Source organism: Ptychodera flava, chromosome 7 (genome assembly GCF_041260155.1).
Source record: "Ptychodera flava strain L36383 chromosome 7, AS_Pfla_20210202, whole genome shotgun sequence".
In the NCBI taxonomy this organism is placed as follows: domain Eukaryota; kingdom Metazoa; phylum Hemichordata; class Enteropneusta; family Ptychoderidae; genus Ptychodera; species Ptychodera flava.
Genome location: NC_091934.1, coordinates 17,023,088 through 17,043,898, shown reverse-complemented (window position 1 = coordinate 17,043,898; position 20,811 = coordinate 17,023,088). Strand labels below are relative to the sequence as shown.

Genomic DNA, 20,811 nt, shown 5'->3' with positions numbered 1-20,811 from the left:
AAAATTGTCTTAAAAATACATATTTGTATATTTCACGACAATTTCCACATATCTAACTATTGTCATCCCTGGACATCTGTACACCAGATGTAAAAGCCATCTGTCCAGGGGCTTAAAAATGAAAATATTTTTTACGATTGTTTGACCAAAAATAACAAATTGCCCCAAAATATTTCCAATTTTGTATTTTCAATTTTGTCGTAATTTCAACAATTAGAAGGTAACACCCTTGCAAACATCCAATCCAAATTTGAGAGCAATTGGGCTAGCGGTTTCAGAGAAGAAGAAATTTTACTTAAAATGAGAAAATAACCAAAAAATTCAGCAAAAATATAAAATTCAAGATATCTTCACGATATTCATCAAACTGATTTGGATCAACCTTAGTAACCTGTATACCAAATATCAGAGCTATCAGATTAGTTATTCTTGAATAAAAAAAATTTTGACCAAAAATTCGGAAAATTGCCCCAAAATTACAAATATAAATATTTCAATTCAATTTGTATACACTTGACTGATGTCATCCTGAGGAACATGTATACCAACTTTCAGAGCAATCAGATGAATGGTTTCAGAGTTAAACATTTTTTGACTAAAAACTGAAAAAATAGCGTCAATGACACTGTAGCTCCCATCCTGGACTATTTAGTGTTTGTTCTCTGGTCAGATATTTGAACATGTGTGAAAGGGATAAAGTGCATGAAGTGAAAATACTTAAATGTAATGTACTGGAGACAGTGAAATATGTTTAATGTATTTATTCAGAATATAAAATGGAAAAAATACAGAATTAGATATATCGAATACTGTGATACAACCATTAATTCAACAAGTCATTTACAATGACATAGTCCCCACTTGTAATAGGAGTATTAGTCTTGAGTGCTTGATGGGGCAGGAAAATGTGGTCATTAAGAATTATCACTGGAGTGTATATGTTGAGATCTATGGGCACATAGGTCTATGTCGAAACACATGAGGCATGTCTAAGTTATGGTTCTCAATCAGGAAAAAAGATCAGACCTCTAGCAGTATTGGCCAGCCAAGAAATACATATGCGCATATAAATGAGGTACAAGGTGTGACATCTTAAGGTCTAATATCCTATCAAACTTGGAGGGTTAGAACTTGTGGTTACTGAGATATGCATATATATGTATAATCAAGGTCAAAGGTCATCGAGGTCTCATGACATTTTGAAAAAAAAATTATATTAATCCCTATATGCCAAAAAATCAGATCTCTAGCTCTATTCGCTTGCCCAGAATTAGATGTGTACATAATTAATGAGGTCAAAATGAGATATGTGCATAATTATTGAGGTACAGTATGTGGTGTCATAAGGTGTCCAATCATACCAAATATGAAGGGTGTAGCACTTGTGGTTACTGAGTTATGGACAAATATGTATATTTGAGGTCAAAGGTCACCGAGGTCACGTGACATTTTGTCAAAAAAATTGTATTGCTAAAGTTATCCCTATATACCAAAAATCAGACCTCTAGCTCTATTGGCTCGCTCAAAATTAGATATGCACATAATTAATGAGGTACAATATGTGGCGTCATAAGGTGTCCCATCATACCATACTTGAAGGGTGTAGCACTTGTGGTTACTGAGTTATGGACAAATATGTATATTTGAGGTCAAAGGTCACCGAGGTCACGTGACATTTGTCAAAAAAATTGTATTGCTAAGTTATCCCTATACACCAAAAATCAGACCTCCAGCTCTATTGGCTCGCTCAAATTAGATATGTGCATAATAATGAAGTACAATATGTGGCGTCATAAGGTGTCCATCATACCATACATGAAGGCTGTAGCACTTGTGGTTACTGAGTTATGGACAAATATGTATATTTGAGGTCAAAGGTCACCGAGGTCACGTGACATTTTGTCAAAAAATTGTATTGCTAAGTTATCCCTATATACCAAAAATCAGACCTCTAGCTCTATTGGCTCGCTCAAAATTAGATATGCGCATAATAAATGAGGTACAATATGTGGCGTCATAAGGTGTCCCATCATACCATACATGAAGTGTGTAGCACTTGTGGTTACTGAGTTATGGACAAATATGTATATTTGAGGTCAAAGGTCACCGAGGTCACGTGACATTTTGTCAAAAAAATTGTTTGCTAAGTTATCCCTATATACCAAAAATCAGACCTCCAGCTCTATTGGCTCGCTCAAAATTAGATATGTGCATAATAAATGAGGTACAATATGTGGCGTCATAAGGTGTCCCCATCATACCATACATGAAGGGTACAGCACTTGTGGTTACTCAGTTATGGACAAATATGTATATTTGAGGTCAAGGTCACCAAGGTCACGTGACATTTTGTCAAAAAAAATTGTATTGCTAAGTTATCCCTATACACCAAAAATCAGACCTCTAGCTCTATTGGCTCGCTCAAATTAGATATGCGCATAGTAAATGAGTACAATAATCGCAATCATACCAATCCATAATCCAATACACTAGGTCAAAATTTGTAAGACAATAGTTGTAACATAGACACAAACAGCACAGAACAGACAGTAAATAGACGGTACAAACAAAGTCAAATTCATGAAAGAAAGATATATGGACCTCTGGCCAAAAGACCAAGAAGTGATGTCAGGTGTTTCGAAAATAGTAAGCGCATCCTGCCCCACATGTGGCACCCGCCATATATCAATCTGTAAGTCAGATAGGTAGTGGTCACTAACTAAGGCCCAATGTCACCGATGCCATCAGTGATCAATATGTGGCGTCATAAGGTGTCGCTCAAAATTAGATATGTGCATAATTAATGAGGTACAATATGTGGCGTCATAAGGTGTCCCATCGTACCATACATGAAGGCTGTAGCACTTGTGGTTACTGAGTTATGGACAAATATGTATATTCGAGGTCAAAGGTCACCAAGGTCACGTGACATTTTGTCAAAGTGTCTGAGATATCTGCGTGAACAGATGGACTTACGGATGGACGAACAGACGGACATTACCCAATCTATAAGCCCACTGGACTTCATCCGTTGGGACTAAAAATTGTGTCACTGCATCCTTTTTGTAATATGAATACGATGAGAAACTAATTTTTTATTATTCGTGGCCTAATACATGGGAGTCTATGGAGATCTGCCTTATACATGGGAGTCTATGGACGAAAATATGCAAATTTCACCACGATTTGCCCAAATTTGGGAAAGGTCACTTCTATGCACTTCCATACAAGTTTCAAATCAATCGGACTTGTGGTTTCAGAGAAGAAGATTTTTTGACCAAAATGAGAGAAAATTACAAAAAATTCATGAAAAATAGCAAGTCCAAGATACTGACCCAAGATGTGCACAATCATTTCATGTCAGCCCAAAGTACTTACATCCTAATTTTTCATGTAATCTGCTCAGTGTTATTGAGTTTTTTCAATTTTGACTGTTTTTATCATTTTTTCACTTAATTTGCATATTTTTGGCAATGACAACTTCATTTGAACAAATCTCATCTACAGCCCATCATCCATGTACACAGCAAATATCAAGATGAAATGTACAGCGGTTTTGGAGTTTTTGATGTTGACGGACAGACATACAGACATACAGACATACAGACATACAGACATACAGACATACAGACATACATACATACAGACATTTCCCTAGCCTATAAGAATAGCTTCCATTGCCATATATACATATGGCTATGGGAGCTAAAAATTACCTGAAAAATAGAAACATGCAAATTTCATCCTAAATTTTACACATCTGCTTTAGAATACCTAAAGGAACCTGCACACCAAGTTTCAACCCTATCTGACCAACGGTTACAGAGTTTTAGCAATTTGCAGGGTTTTTCCTTTTTTCCCCCTCATTTGCATATTTTTGACACTGACAAGTTCATTTGAACAAATTCACATCTCCACCCCTAGGTGCACCTGTACACCAAATACTAAGACAGTAGGTTCTGCCGTTTAGCTGTTTTTGATGTGGACGGACATACATACATACATACATACATACATACATACGTACATACATACATACATACAGACATGCAAATGGGATGCAAATGAACTGATTCAGCTTATACGATTACCTCACATTGGTATACCAAATGTGAGCTAACAAGCGACTCAACAGTTGACAGAGCTCTGCTGTGTTATGTAGAGAATAACCTTTTGTGACACATGTATTGATGAAGAAGGTGGATATCTTTGATAGCTCATTTCAGGATGGCCTGACCAAAAATGGAAATAAATTCCGTAAAATATAAATTCCGTAAAAATACAGATTTGCATATTTCATCAGACTTTATTAGGCTATAATAGCAAATAAACGAGAGTTAATTACATTCTAATTAAAGTAAACAAGACTTGCTTAAATCAAGATTTACGTCATAAAAAACAGCATATCTGTCAGGTTATAAAGAATCTTGAGCTGGTTATCTTTTAATATATTATTTTCATCCTATTAACCAAGCACATTTTAACTTTCAAATTAACATTGTAAGTAAGTTCTGTTGAATAAGTTGAGACTGTACGTACTCAGAGAAAGCACACTGAAGAGACAAATGTTTGAAACTTAAGAAGTTCAAGGTCATCAAAAGCATTATAAGGAATCATGTTACACTTTCATTGCACTGTTTACACAGATTGCATAAGTGCTATAAATAGCACATGAGGAATCTTACAGCCCAGCTTTACCATAAAAACCCTATCACTTTGACCACTCTTTTAATTGACCACTCTGTTTTTTTCCTCAAAAAGTAATCTTATTTTATCCTTACCAAGTCAACCATAAATGGAAATTAGAACTTTCTCTATCTCTATTTATTTGACCACCCTATCATGACAAACTATTATGAGCAATTTCTTTTAGATAACATAAATAGTGGTTCAGAATATATCAAAGTTGGGATTCAGGAAAGTTGCATTTACATGTTTTGATCCTCCAAGATGGTAAGCATTTCACTATGAACTGTCAAAAAAAGTTGAACTTTCTGATAATTCCACACTAAAATTATTTTGGCTTTGATGATTTCCTAATTAATTCATTATTTAAAATCATATTAATTATTTTTTTCCGGGTGAATTGATAGGATTTATACAGTACAAGGATTCCATACAACGTAAGTCAAATTTTGACCAAAAATGACAAAAATTCCCTAAAAATACACATTTGCATATTTCATCACAATTTGAACAAATCTAAGTTGGGTTATCCCTAGGGACCTGTATACCAAATAACAAAGCTGTCTGACCAGCGGTTATGAAGAAGAAGATTTTTTACCAAAAACGCCTTTTTTGGCGTTAATTTGCCTATTTTCAACGATATCAAAAATTAAAAAAAATAGTTTCTCAAAATCATATTTTTCATCTACACGACAAATATCAAATCAGTAAGTACTGCGGTTCTCAAGATATTTGAGTGGACGGACGCCTCACAAATGGACATACATACATACATACATACATACATACAGACTGACGACGGACGCCGGACGGATACCCATCCCAATAGCTTCTATAGACTATAGTCTATAGTAGCTAAAAACATTACAGCCCAAACAAGGGACTACGTACCCTTATGGCAGAAGACAATTTTCCCTCCTAGGGGATGGGGGTAACTGGTCACCTACCCTCAGGCACATAGGCCCTTGTTTGGGCTATAGTACATAATATATTCTGTGACATGTGCCATGCATGGCGGGGTAATTTGGTATCATCATACCAAATGTCACACGCACACACTGTACAGTATTGAGTGGTGTCATGCCACCTGCCAGAATTACTACCAATTGTATTGATGAATCATCTGTATTTATCGTTTTCATGTCAGTACTTGCATCTTGCGAGCTAAAAATACAATTTGAAAAAAGTCATTGCCTCATCGTTTTTTTCTGACAGATCTAGGATGAGAAACAAATCTGTTATTTACTGTTAATCTAGTTGTGGTTCCAACTATGATATTTGGAAACAGCTGGATTAAACCAAAGCCAGCCAATATGGGGGGATTGGGGGGGGTGGGTTAAGACTTCTTGATTGGATGCAACACAGTTCACTCACCCATTTTTCAGAGGGCTCCTCCAGCTGCCACAGAGCTGCGGCCATCTTACTGATGGTGTAGGTTTCCAGGCCATTGCTAGTGACCGCATGCAGCAGGCTGTTGGTCACGCCCACATGGCGGGTCTTGGCCGTGTAGTTGTACGTGGAGAGCTGGATGCAGTGACTGCTGATGACATCGTACATGAAACCTTCATGAAAGCCACTCACAAAACAGCAGAGTCCACACAGCTTGTCTGTCTGGCTATCTGAAAATAGTTGAAGAAAAAAAAACATTATCTTGACGAACAAAGAAACATTGTCTATTACTGTACATGATGTAGGCTTGCATTTCCATGCATCATCAAACACTATGAGACTTGTACTTTTAACCCTTTGAGTGCTGTAATTTGCCCATCAAAATTTTAGTATAAAATTTACCAATATTCATGAATTTTTCTGCCATTTTTTTCATAAATTTGGAACAAATGGACATCACACTTCATCAGCTACATTTTTTTATTAAAATTTTTGGCAAAAATCAGAAAAAAAAAATGACTCAGGTATATTTTATAATGGCAATAAAAGTTGACTTTGGCACTCTAAGGGTTTATGTCCTCCATTGATGAATTACTTCTTCTCTTATGCCATCCATATTTTTTGTTTTTTGAATAACAAATTTGGTTTCTTATTATGATAGAAATATATTTAAAAGTAAAAATTCAGTCAAGTATCTGACATCAAAGCCATAGCTTGCCAACTTCACTTAATTAATCCCACCTCCCCCGATGTGCTTACCTATCAAACTATCTCCCATAAATTCCATTGTACTTGGAAAGGAATACCTTCAATGTCCAACTGTACATTGAATTTCGATATTGATAGTTAAAATCTCAAAATAATATGTATTAATGTTAGCTGTCTTTGACTTGAATTGGTGATATTTTTTCTGATGTTTGGGGCGGACATCAACAAAATTCAGTTGGCAAGAAAACATCATTAACATGTGATGTAAAATTGTTCTTTCCTAAGCATACAATAAATTTTTGAACAGTTAAGCTTGACATGCTTTGGTATGTAACTTTGAATACATGGCAATGATAGCCTTTTGGCCAGCAAGACAGATAAACTTCCAAAATTATGAAAATATGACAGAAATAACAATTTATAGTAACTAACTTAGTTATCCTATCAATATTTTTAACTCACTAGATGTTTTCAGAATTTTAAATGGTAGTTCATCGTCTTGACAGAATGTGGAAGAGCTGTTCATGCTACACTGGAAATGAAAGAGATCTGAGTGTGAATTTTTCATGCTACATTCCAATCTGACTCTCCATTTTTTACATGGCATAAATATATGCATTGCAGAAAAACTATTATTTGAGTGATATGTTATATACATAAATCAATGAAAAACACAAGAGAAAAAATTGTTGCTTTTGAGGGTGAAGAAATTTACTTCATTTTATTTTTAATAATCAGTATCTTCAATCAAAACAGACAATAAATGATGTTGGAAATACAAAACAGAAATTCAATGCACAGCTGTTTATGTATCAACTTGGTGGTGTTATTGCTATGGACGATGCTCAACAACTGCTGCTCAATACGTACACTTGTTGCTTTTTAACAATTGTTACACTGACGCATATCAAACATCGATCTGTGATATGAATTGTGAAAGAAACACCGAGAAATAATGCAATAGCAGTGTTTGAATAATGGTTTGATTGCCAGACTGGATTGTTTGCCCTCAAATCATTAGCTTCAAACAGCAACAATTTTTTGTTCCGTGCAGTACATTTTTTTTTATTTCATTTCTCAAATTTAGGTATTCAGTTCATTCTTTGTTTGTGAAATTTGAACACTTGGTTAACTGGTTTTTTTTAAATTTCACCATGAATGAAGATACAGGTACTTATTGTGTATTATCGACCATGCCTGTTCTTTTCCTTTGATAAAATACTGTATGCATTCCATTGATTCATGCTTTCCCCATGTGTAAATATTTTCACCAGATACAAAGCCAAGCATGGTTGATGGATGTGGACAGTTCAATTAACAATAATATCAGCAAGTAGCACTCTGAAAAATGAGCATATGTTGGGTGAAATAATCACCTCATTTCACTCGGTGATTGTTTCATGCCGAATATGCTAATTTCCTCACTTCACTCAGTGCTTGTTTCATGCCAAATATGCTAATTTTAACCCCAGAGGTCTTATATCCACAACCAAATACCCTGGCTTGCTGTTTATAACATCTAAATATAAATATAAAGTATATTGATAATTATTGTTAAAGTTTGCAAACAAGAGATGGTGACTTATTATCAGTGGAGACTATACCACCTAGATATTTATCTTGAACCATGCACTACACAGTTAGTGTACGTACTCCTGCTAGTAGGGAATATGAATACTCATAGCGCATGACAAACAAAACTCAATGCATGTGATTTCAAGCCCCACCCCCTCCCTTATATGAAAGTGAAGAAGAGTGAAACAAAAAATTGACAATGAAATCATCATCATCATCATCATCATCATCATCATCATCATCATCATTCTTAGTTTATTTCTGAGGCTAATCTATATTCTGTCAATTTATAATGTCAAATAGTTTTTAGATTTTCCTGTTTGAGTATATACCTCTTATTTTAGTGATTTACCTGTACCGGTAAATCTGCACGGAGACAGAGAATTACCACTTTTCAAAACAAAACATTACCATTAAAAAAACCCCACACCAATTGTACACATAACCGAGTAAATAAGTCTAAAGAGCAGTCCATCAGAAAATGACACGCTTGACAACACATAAGTTATATCATTAGAAATTCAGTAACACATTGTGAACTGTTACATTACTGATTTATGCCAGTATTTCCTTTTTGTGTTTACCGAGTACTTAATAATACGCTTCCATTACCTAGGTCAAAGGTCAGACATGCATTACTTGAAAGAAATGACAGTGGTATACAAGTGTCTATAGGTATGTTCTTTTATGTAAGACAGATCAGTTACTTAAATGGACGATGATGAGTACTTTGTCCTCTTAACAAGATACTTTCCTTTGTAGAGGCACGATGGAGATGCATGACTTAGATAGAGGTACGACAGAGACAGATCTGATTTTTTCACTGACCTTTCTGGTAGGTTGGCAGCAACTTCAGTGAGTGTAAATGCTGTCCAGTCGAATCCCCGGGGAATGTGCAATGGCGGTACAGCAGAGTGCTGGTTGCTATGGGTGCGCTGCTTCTGTTGAGCGAGGGAAATTCACAGGTTTACAATGGCTTTTCACATGCAAAAGTGCAAACAAATTTCATGAAGTTACATTACATCTGCAATTTTTTGAGGGTCTATGATTAGATGTCCTTAAAACATCAAAAAATTGTCAATGTACCCACTACCAGTACATTCCTGCTCACAGTGAATACATTTAAAAAACATAATCACCAGCCACACCTGTAACTGATTACCTGCACCTATACTGAAAATATTAAATTTTGATTCATATTTTTATACATGCAGGATCTCTCATGTGCTTTTGCAAAAAATTTGAAGATTAATTTTTTAGAGGCAAACTACATTCTTTACATGTCTATAGCATCTAACAATTTTGCTTTCTAATTTCACTGCTGTGGAGTTATTGACATATGGAAAGAGCCTGGAGTTAGTGACACAATCTTGGATAGAGAAATAAACTCGCTGACTTGTGACCCCCATTACGTGTCCATTTTCTGAAAGCCTTAACAAAGGGAAACCTGTCCTGTGCATTCTGTGATAACTGTTTACACAACAATTCCATTACCGAGATGGTTTTTTTCACAATTAAAACACACATTTTTTATGGGGTACCATCCTGCATAAAATACTGACAGGATTCCAGATGTATTGAAAAATCTTGAAAGTATAATTTGGTTTTAGATATTAGAATTCTATCTCATTTTCTAGTATTTAACAGTTTTGAATAACAAAGATTTAGTCCCAGAACGGCAGTAAATAAAATAATATTTTTTTTATCTTTTGCTAGAAATGGATGATTTACAAGGATATTTATAAAATATTGATTCATTGATTTATCAATTTAAGTGGGTATTGTATAACAGTGTAGCCAAGCTTTAACCTTTAAAAAGTCTTATCAGCCTTGTTCTTGTCTGGAACTGTCAATTAACTGAAGATAATTTCCAAGATATCACCAAGTTCAGGTAATACCTCATCGTGAAAATGAATGTTTTAAACATTCAATCATAACCTCACTTGAAGAAAGCGTACAAGTTTGCACAAAAATTTCACTGATAATCTTTCACTTTTGACAGGTATGTAAGGGTGCCGGAAATCGACAAGTGCGGGGCCAAAGTGAGGGCTAGCACAATCAAAGTGCGAGCGAATGTGAGGGCTTGAAGTGAGGGCTCTCACAATCGAAGTGCGAGCAAATGTGAGGGCTTGAAGTGAGGGCTCTCATAATCAAAGTGAGAGCGTATTTGAGGGTTGAGACTTGCGAAATCAGTACTAAATTCATCTTGATCGAATGAAGACTTGTGATCAAAGTCACTGCTAAAAGCGCGATACGATCTCCACTAATGTGTAAACGGCGCAGGCCTGTATATGAGCATGCATGGAGCTACAGCATCGATCGAAGCTTCACGATATGAGCGAACGGCTATTAAAGTACATGACGTCCCTGACGGAAAAAATTGTCAAACACCGTAAAAATATGAATGAGACATTTTGTAATCTTTACATCGTTGAGTTTCTTGAAGAATATAATGTCTGGCTGATTTTAAAAATCGGCGACTGACTGATCGGGCAGGGATCGCACATTCAAAGTGCTTGTCAAAGTGAAATCAAACGCTATATGTGCGACAGGCAGAAATATTTTAGTTTAGTTTACATATTTAGTCTAGTTTAGTGAAATAAATGCACTAAGCAAAGGGCTTAAATTTATTCCAACACCAAAACGCCCAAAAAGAATTAATCTGTTGAAAGACGCAAACAAATACATTCGCAAAATGCGACTCCAATACATCATGCGCCACAGACAAACCAAGAAACATCAATTCAAACACAAATCAACATGGGTCCCACCCGCAACTGATAACACAAACTTGGAAAATTACCTAGAAGCCACTAAACTAGCGCTAGTTGAAATCCCATTTCACAACACAAAAAACAACATGACACGTGCCGAACGCATAGCAATTAAAACACTATCGAAGAACACGAATCTCATTTTCAAACCATTTGATAAGGGACGAGGGACAGCAGTCATGAACACAATAGATTACATAAGAGAGTGTGAACGACAACTCGGCGACTCTAACTACTACACAAAACTAGCAACAGACGACACAAAACAAACAGTGGAAAAAATACACCAACTAACGACAGAAATGTACAACAAAAAACACATCGACATCCACACTTATAAATACATAGATCCATTCTACAAAAATACGCGAACACCACGCTGGTACATTCTACCGAAATTACATAAAGCGCCACCAACGGACACAAAATTCGCAGGTCGCCCAATTATAAGCGGTTGCTCAAGTCCAACCTTTCACATATCGGAATTCCTGGACCACTTCCTCAAACAGATCGTAGCAAAACAACCGACATACATAAAGACACTACAGATTTCATACGGAAAATGGACTCAATCCAGGCTCCGAACAATGCCATCCTAGTCACATTAGACGTAGTCTCTATGTACACAAATACACAACACGATGACGCCATACAGGCTATCAGCAAAGCATTAAACAATGCAACGCAAACAAACAATGAACAAACAAATATCCATAAACCACCAACAGAATACATGTTAGCTATGCTAAACATTATTCTGAAAAACAACACATTCGAATTTAACAACGAATTCTACAAACAGACATGCGGTTGTGCAATGGGTTCCCCATCGTCACCGAATATTGCTGACATCACATTTCACGAATTAGAACTGAAAATCATACATCAACACACAACAAAAATATCACTATGGTGTAGATTCAGAGACGACATTTTCCTAATCTTCATTGGAACTGAACACGAACTCCACGAATTCATTACACTAATTAACAAAATGCATCCCACTTTCAAATTTTCATATGAAAGTTCCTCACACGAAATAACATATCTTGACCTATAGTCATTTACAAAGGTCAACGATACAACAATGAAAACATACTAGACACCAGAACACACACAAAACCAACAGATATGCGATACATTCCAGTTCCTACATAGAAAATCATGTCATCCAAAATCAACCTTCAAAGGCCTAATCAAAGGCGGAACATTAAGGTACATGAGGACATGTAACAATGAAGAAGATTTCAACAACAAAGTCAAAACATTTAATGAAAAGCTATTAATGCGAGAATATCCACAACAAGAAATATCAAACATCAATGCGGAAACAAATTACGCTACACGAAAAACACATTTAAATCACAAACAAACGCACAACAACAACACAAATAAATTGATATTTGCTACCAAATATAGTCCACACATCAAAACAAAAGACATCAAACAAGCACTCCTGAAGAACTGGGAAGAAATAGAAAAAGATCAAACACTAAATAATTTATTCACAATGAAACCGATCATCGCTTACAAAAGAAATCCAAACATTGGCGACACACTCATAAATGCACAAGTGCACAATCTTAGAGAAACGACCGAAAAAAATGCGACACAACAAACTGACCCAAACATAGGCTAAGTATTCTAGCCTCCCTGCTAGACGAACAAAACACTGACATTAATTAAACCACGAACAGTGAAACACAAATATAAGGAGAAAAATCTCCAAAGAAAAGCGACTGAGGAAGAAACCACACACTGGTTTCGAAACGTAGCGTCAAAGGATCACCCTGTCATTCGACAGCCAGATTACGGCTACGTCTCGCCATGGCTTATATCTACACCAATAGTCAAACACACAAAATCGAACACAAACACAGAGAACGTAAAAATAGTGTAGGCGATGTGTGCAGCCGCTTTCCCTTTATTACATTACAAGTCTCCAAAAATACATTTCCCATGATCTTACTTTATCTGGTGAACAAGCCACGCTAAAATTTCTTAAAAAAAAGTTTCCTCTTTCTTCGAAAATTCTCCGACAAAAACTCCGCATACGACGCCATGTCGGATAAACAGTATCAGAGTCCACGTGCCCAGGTCGCGAACTGGATTGACTGAAGTCACATTTATCAGTCGCGCTATAGTCGTACAATGGTACCAGAAGAAGTATCGCTCGCTTGAGTTGCATGTATTAATAATAAAAAGGATATCAGTGACATTTGAAATGCAATGACTAACAAACACGAAAAGGTTAACGAAAAAGACGGAAGTGATGTAATGGGTCATGATCTGTACGCAGGCCATTGTGTACTCGTTCCGCGCTCAGCCCACAGTCGCTCGAGAGCTATTCAGCTCTGGGACTATTCGCCCAATAGACGGTATACAGAAGCGAGAAATACCCCAGTCAGGAAATGAAATGGCTATTTCGTATAGGGATTGTGCCACCATGTCATCTTCGACGTTCGATTTTACCGTGAAAAGTAGCAAGTTCATCTATCATGTAACCGTCGACCGTTCCCTATCATTCTCAAAATTCATACCTGGTACTTGATTTGCTTCACAAACGCTCATTTCGTGTGATTTTCGGCCGAATTCGACGGACACGTCGCTAAAACATAAGCGTGAGCAACATTCCGGTCACCTTACAGTGGACGTTGGGCACCTCCACTTTACTGACGTTAGCGCCGCGTACCCATGAGGGGTGACTGGAAGGTTGTTCATGCCTTATGTTTTGGCGACGTGTCCTCTGAACTGGGCCGAAAATCACACGAAAATTCATACCTGATACTTCATCTGCTTACAAAATGCTCATTTCCTGTGATTTTCCGCCGAGTTCGAGAGACACCTGGCCAAAACATAAGCGTGAGCAACATTCCAGTCATCCCTCATGGGTAGGCGGCGCCAACGTCAGTAAAGTGGAGGTACCCAAGAGGTGACCGGAATGTTGCTCACCCCCAGGTTTTGGCGAGGTGTCCGTCGAATTCGGACGAAAATCACACGAAACAAGCGTTTTTGAATCAGATAAAGTATCAGGTATGAACTTTTAGAATGATAGGGAACGATCGACGGTTGCATGATAGATGAACTTGCTAATTTTCACAGTGAAATCGGACACGGAATGTTACATGGCGCGGTTTTTATAGCCATTCTGTTTCCTGACTTGGGGTATTTTTCGCTTCTGTATACTCGTCTATGGGGCGAATAGTCCCAGAGCTGAATAGCTCTCGAGCGACTGTGGTGAGAGCCCTCACTTCAAGCCCTCACATTTGCTCGCACTTCGATTGTGAGAGCCCTCACTTCAAGCCCTCACATTTGCTCGCACTTTGATTGTGCTGGCCCTCACTTTGGCCCCGCACTTGTCGATTTCCGGCACCCTTACATACCTCTTTTTGAACATGGTAGATGCGACAACACAAAATCATGTTGACCCTCATCTATTCCTCGGAAGGACTCAGCAAATTGGTCTACGTTATGCCATTGACTTTGCAGACTGGGTATGTTGACCCTATACTATCAAGTTTGTATGGGCTTGCCGCACCTTTGTTCTTACTATGATTTATTGTCACAAAAAATACCAGATCAAGCACACCTTGCTTTTCTGTGTCTTTGCTGACTAGATCAGACCAGTGATTGCACAATTAAACACACAGAAACCAATGCTGTGGTTTAACCAAATCACTGAGAGTGAAATGGTTGAAAAGGTAACTGGCTTCTATCCTCTGTCTTACATTCCAAGTGTGTGATACATCTTCCACAAATTTTCCTTCATGAGGTCCAACTAGACAACAGAAAACAATTAGCTGAACTCTGAGTTGGCCAACAGGTTGAAAAATATGACTGTATTCTCAGCTGAGGTTAAAGGTCACCTTATCTGAGGCACTTAGTTGCATACTTTGGCAGTTGTGCAAAATACTATAGAGAATCATGACTCACTTATATTTTCCTATCCACTCCACTGTTATTGGGTTACCGGCCACACTCTCCACTGGTCCTAGTACTTCAATGGCCACTTCATCTTTGTTGTCTGTGACAGTTTCCTGCACGACGCTCAAAGGTGATATGATATTCTCATCCGTTGAATGTACAGACGCGTTGAAATTCCACAGAACGTAATGGTCATCTTCCACGTGGAAACGTTGACTCTCCTCGTCTGTGAAAGCTTCGTAGAAAGCTTGTGACTGCCATGGCAATGGTGCTTTTTCTGTTTGTAGTTCTTCATCCATCGGCGTAGAGGCGCCATCTTGATGATCTCTTTCATCTGTGATTGGACTGATAGTCTGCATGTCATCCTCTAACGACGAATACCGACTCACACTGCGTCTGCTGCCACTGACACCCCCAACAGCACCCTCACTCACCAAACTGGGACGCTTTCGTGACCACACAAGTCTGACCACCCTAATTTGGTCAACTGAAATTCCGGCCAAGTAGTCGCCACACACAGCCACCTCTAGCAAATTGAACCCCATCTCAATGCTCAAAGCCGGTTCAAAGTCATTGTACCTGAGATCAGTGTTGCCTAGTGTCTTCATACAATGGTAGTACAGTTTGACGCATTTTCCCACGGCGACCACCAGATTTCCAGTTTTGTCACAGCTTGATATGTGCGTCACGGTCTCCTTGATCAGGATTTCCATCACTTCCAGGGTGCTCGTATTCATTTCCGTCCATCGCACATTGCAACCAGCAACCCTTGCGCGTACTGGATGCTGATTCGAGCATGTTGCCCAGTTCATGTAAATTCTTACGAATGTGACGGTGTTGTGTCTCGTAGTTTTCACCTCCAGCGTGGCAATATAATTACCTGTACGTTGCAAGACATATGGACAATGGGTGGATTTTTCAAGTTTTGTTACAACAATGATATCAAGTCATTTTACAAATAAGTCAGTATTAATTTAATAGCACAGACTGCCATTGGTTCTGTGTTGTAGAGGGCTATATTTATTTGCAAGTTCATAAAGTAAGCTCCTTATTGTAAATTTTGAGTCAATTTTCTTTGTCCTGTTTGTGGAATACAGTTTCTTTGCTTAACTTCAAAAATCATGCCAAAATGCCTAGTTTTAGACTTGTCTACATTGCCAGTGTAACATGTAATGTTATTATTGACAAGTGAATTCTAGTCAGAAAAAGAACTCATTTGTCACAAATATCATTGTATATTATGCTTGCTGTGTTGTTTTTGCATGACAAATGTTTTTAATTCTATTTTGACTTGCTTTATGCAAAGGAAGAAGAAGGGATACATGTTTTCAAGAACAAAGAAATTAAAACAATTATCAAAAGTTACAGCTATTGTTCTTTCACTTAAAATGTCTGAATTTTCTGGATTTGGTAATTGGTACATCCACAGAAATGATGACGTCATCGTCATATTTAAATGACCTTTTTAGTTGTGAAATCACAGTCAAATAAAGATAATCTTTACATGATTTCATTTTTAGCACCTTTTTAATTTCACCTGACACTCATGTACATGTAAAGAAAATGGATGGCCATTTCTTCATCTTATACAAGTCGTGCAGAAAAAATATCTTCAATAACAAGTTGATGCATTTGTTTTACATAACAGCTGTAACATTTTTACAGAAAAAAACTTTTGTACAAGAATATCGGGCTAGGGTAAATATATTCCTTTTCTTGTATACATTCAAAATTCCAAAAGATTGTTGGATAAGTGGTTCAAAAAAATTTAACACAAAATCATGCGCCATTATTTGACTGTTTTCTCATAGAGCCTACCCATCTCCATGACTATTATGGTTCTAATGGACATGATTTTACTTGACGACATGATTCAATATGTTTGCTGTAAGGAGGTATTTTGTTGCAATGTATGAGTCATGGCTTTGTTTTGAGACAGAATATCATCAACACTGGCAAATTCTGCAAGAAAATTTGTGGCACCTTTCCCCTGAAAAACTCTGTAAACCTATATGTGAGCAGGTACAGGAATTTATTTACTCTGGGCATTCCATTATTTTTCTGATCCAAGAGCATTACACTGCAGTTGGAAGTACATTTCTATACAATAGTTGGGAACTTATCAACTAGAATATGATACAGCAGAGATTACAAATATGTTTTGTTGCAACATGTCACTGCGGATGCCAATTTTGCAGTTGTACATGATTGTTAGTATTATTATTATTATTATTATTAAACTTTATTTACTGTCAATAACTTGTTTGGCCAATAGACCGATCTTCCACAAGGTCGACGATTGTAATGAAGTTTTACTTTCTGTGAGATCTTGCCACTTGTAAAAATGCTAAACTAACATATTTTGGAAAGGCAATATATTTACTCCTTTCATCCTGATTTCTAATACATAGAACCAACCATACAAGTTATTTGAAAGCTCCCTGCATTAATCTCACCTTTCCCATTGTGCAGTATCTGATGCGCCAACGCCACCGTGTTGAAACTGTGCGACAACTGACAGCTCTTCTCGCTGTGGCTCAGCGCGTAGATCTCGATGTTACACTGGTCCGTGGAGACCAGCAGCTGGTCGCCCACACAGCACAGAGCTATTGGTTCAGACTTGGTTGTGAACACTTGCTGAGAGACGAAGTGATGACAGGAAAAAACACGAACCATGGTGATTGATGCTTGGTAGTCTCAGGTCAATGAAACACGATGGAGTTTGAAAGCATCTGAAACTACGGCAGAGAGAAAAATGTTGCAACTGTTATTTTGTATATATAAGTTTTCTGTCATCTAACAAACATATTTTTCTGGAAACTTAGCATAAATTTTGGAAATTTCTTAGCATCAGCCGTGCATCTTTACATGTAAATCAAACAATTTACTTGCGTCACATGCAATTTGTTTGCTTCGCGATGCATCATATTTGTTTAGAGGGCACAATGGTCAGAAGCTATTTGCATTTAACGTGTTCAACACCCGTTCCCAGTGAACAGGTCTAAATTCACCATTGATAACAATGGGTTTGGGCCAAACCATGGTGGTGACAGGGTTAAATAATATGGGGGGAAGACCAAAAGATGGGGGTTATAAATTTACATATATTTGATCTCGAAAAAGACAGTTGCCATCTTCACACTTCACGCACTATTCCAATTACTGTGGTTCTGTGTTAAAATATTTTTGCTATTCTGTGGTTAGAAAGACAGTGTGAATTGTTTATTATCAATCCTCGGAGCAACCTATCTAATTTAAATATTTTGATGACATTTATGCTGTCTAGGAAATAACATCATTGTCGGTAAAAAGAATATTTGTTTTATAATGTTTGTCTCTTATCCCAGGTCTGTTACTGAAAAGATACAATCCTTTTTTGAGCTAACAATATCTATTAAACTACGAACATGAAAATAACGAAAACAGGAATATTTACAAGAAGCAGTAATTCTGACAAACAGAAAGACAACAACAGAAAGGTTTCTGTTCAGAACTGTGTATTATCACATTGCGTATTGTGAGACCTTTAAACTAAGGCCAAAGGAAGTAAATTCTTAGTTTTGCATCCACATGCACACAGTTTTTCTGGGAAAAATACTCAATCTTATCTTGCAATATTTTCCGTTACAGATGACATCCTGCCAAAAAAAACCAAGCTATGACTTTTATGCTGCAACAAAATACTTCCTTACAGCAGCCATATTACAACAGTTGAAGTACTTATATTATCATAAAGTAAAATCGTACTCTCTAGAAGCATATACATGTAGTAACAGGAATGAGCAGGCTGTGCGAGGAAACTGTCAAACACTGGCACATTGATTATCTGTTAATTTTTTTTATTTTTCACTTATCAACAAATCTTTTGGAATTTTGAATGGACGCAAAACAAAGAATTTGCTCACTCTGGCCTAATATAATTAACTTATTTTCTGCTGTCTATAGCCCACTGTTATTTTTTCACATTTCATTTTTTTCGAATGAAAGCTTACATGGTTGGTTTAGATCAAAATATGTGAGGATAAGACAAAACATTAAGATTCTCTTCACTGTAGATGAGGAAGGAATAGGACAAAACTGTTGTTTGTGGAGCTCTTCATTTTTTATATGACTCCAAGAATACAAAAACACAGATATTTTATGAATACCTGTGGCAGCTTCAACAAGTTCATGGTGGAGGTCTTTTGCATGAATACCTAGTGGCAGATATCACAAAATTTTTACTGCTTTGAGATCGAAATTTGGAATGAAAACTTGCACAGAGTTAGATACAGTATGTATACCAATATGTGATACAAAATAACATGAAACACTTCTCATGATACATTGAATACAATGGTGGAAGATTTTTTCAGTAAAGTTAAAACCTAAAGTTTAGAAATTATGTAGGCTACTTTTTCCCTCGTGCGTTATGGCATTTTCAGTTGTCATAGTTTCTGCTGTCATGGTAACTGGCATTGAAATGTATGTTAAAACTTTAGGCATTACAGCCCTGCTGAAGTGACATTTTAAACATCATAATGACATACATATGGATTGATATTTTTAAAATCAATTACATTATGGTAGCTGCACAGAAAAAATGATCAAAATGATTTTGACAACAAATGGACATAATACCACGGGGTTATTCTTAGCAAAAGCAACCGATGGACAGACCTTTGTTGGAAACGTGATATCACTTAATACCAAACACAGCAAATTGCAAGTGAACACTGAACCATGAGCTTTTTTGGAAGATTAATTCTCTGGATTCCATTTCTATTTGTTGTCATGGATGCATAATACAAAACATGAAAAGTCGCCATGGCAACATCTGAAGTATGCCATAGTGCATTAGCGAAGTCTACTAAGAGAAACGTTTTGATGACATGAGAATTTGGTACAAAAATTGACACCGACATTGTAAATTCATTGAAAATATCATAACTGTAAAATGTACATGCTGAATAACACCTGAGATGAATATTAATTTTCTTTTCTTCAGGCTTGAATATTATGTGATTTGTTGTAAACAGTGGGCCATTAAAGTTGCTGCACCTCAGGAGCAGATATTTGGACTCAAATTCTTTTCAATTCTTTTCTGATCTAGCACTTTGTGGGGCTCATTCTAAAGCTCTCAGAGTGAGAAAAATTTTCACAATCTTCAATTTTCAAAAATCTAAATTTTATTTTCTCCATTGAGTTAGATGGCAGCCATTTTGAATTTCAAATATTGGTAAATGTTAGTAAATTGTTTCTCTAGTACCAAACTTTGCATGGTGATCCATTATTTCCGTTCTTTATTTGGTAAGAGAAAGGTTGAAAGTTTCATTAACTATGGAAAGTTTGAAAAAAAGTTTAAGTCTTTCACTTTCGAGGTGCAGAACTACCCTAATGTTAACCATCTTTTCTCCCAAATCATTTTACCAGGATTTGCGGCAAGACACAATGCAATCTTTGGCCAGAAGATGAAAGGGATTTCTTTCTAACCCTCATGCACAATAATCTGGACTAGCTACTTGCAAGGCTAGCATATTTTGGCATTTGCTCAGAGAAATTATTCATCAGAAATTAAAGCTGGAAATTTGAATATGCACATGACAGGATATGACATAATTTTGATAGAAAAGAATAGAAGTTCTCGTGGTATACCAAATGTGAGCCAAAAGTATTTTATGTGCGAGTTTCTTGCTTCATTTTAGAAAAAAAAAACACAAAATGATAGAATTAAAAGATATACAACACATTTTCTCACCACCATTTTTTCTATATC

The 20,811-nt window shown here is 36.7% G+C and overlaps 1 protein-coding gene across 1 annotated transcript in view; it reads right to left on the bottom strand.

Annotated features, from left to right (window-relative positions):
* Window positions 1–20,811, bottom strand: part of LOC139136887 (BLOC-2 complex member HPS3-like) — a 45,695-nt gene that overhangs the window by 22,619 nt on the left and 2,265 nt on the right. The window contains exons 2-5 of the mRNA XM_070704731.1: window positions 17,513–17,794; window positions 15,066–15,936; window positions 9,187–9,299; window positions 6,061–6,305 (exon numbers count right to left, since the gene is read on the bottom strand). Coding sequence (XP_070560832.1) covers window positions 6,061–6,305; window positions 9,187–9,299; window positions 15,066–15,936; window positions 17,513–17,732 — 1,449 coding nt within the window. The 5' untranslated portion in view covers window positions 17,733–17,794. The remainder of the gene's footprint in view (window positions 1–6,060; window positions 6,306–9,186; window positions 9,300–15,065; window positions 15,937–17,512; window positions 17,795–20,811) is intronic.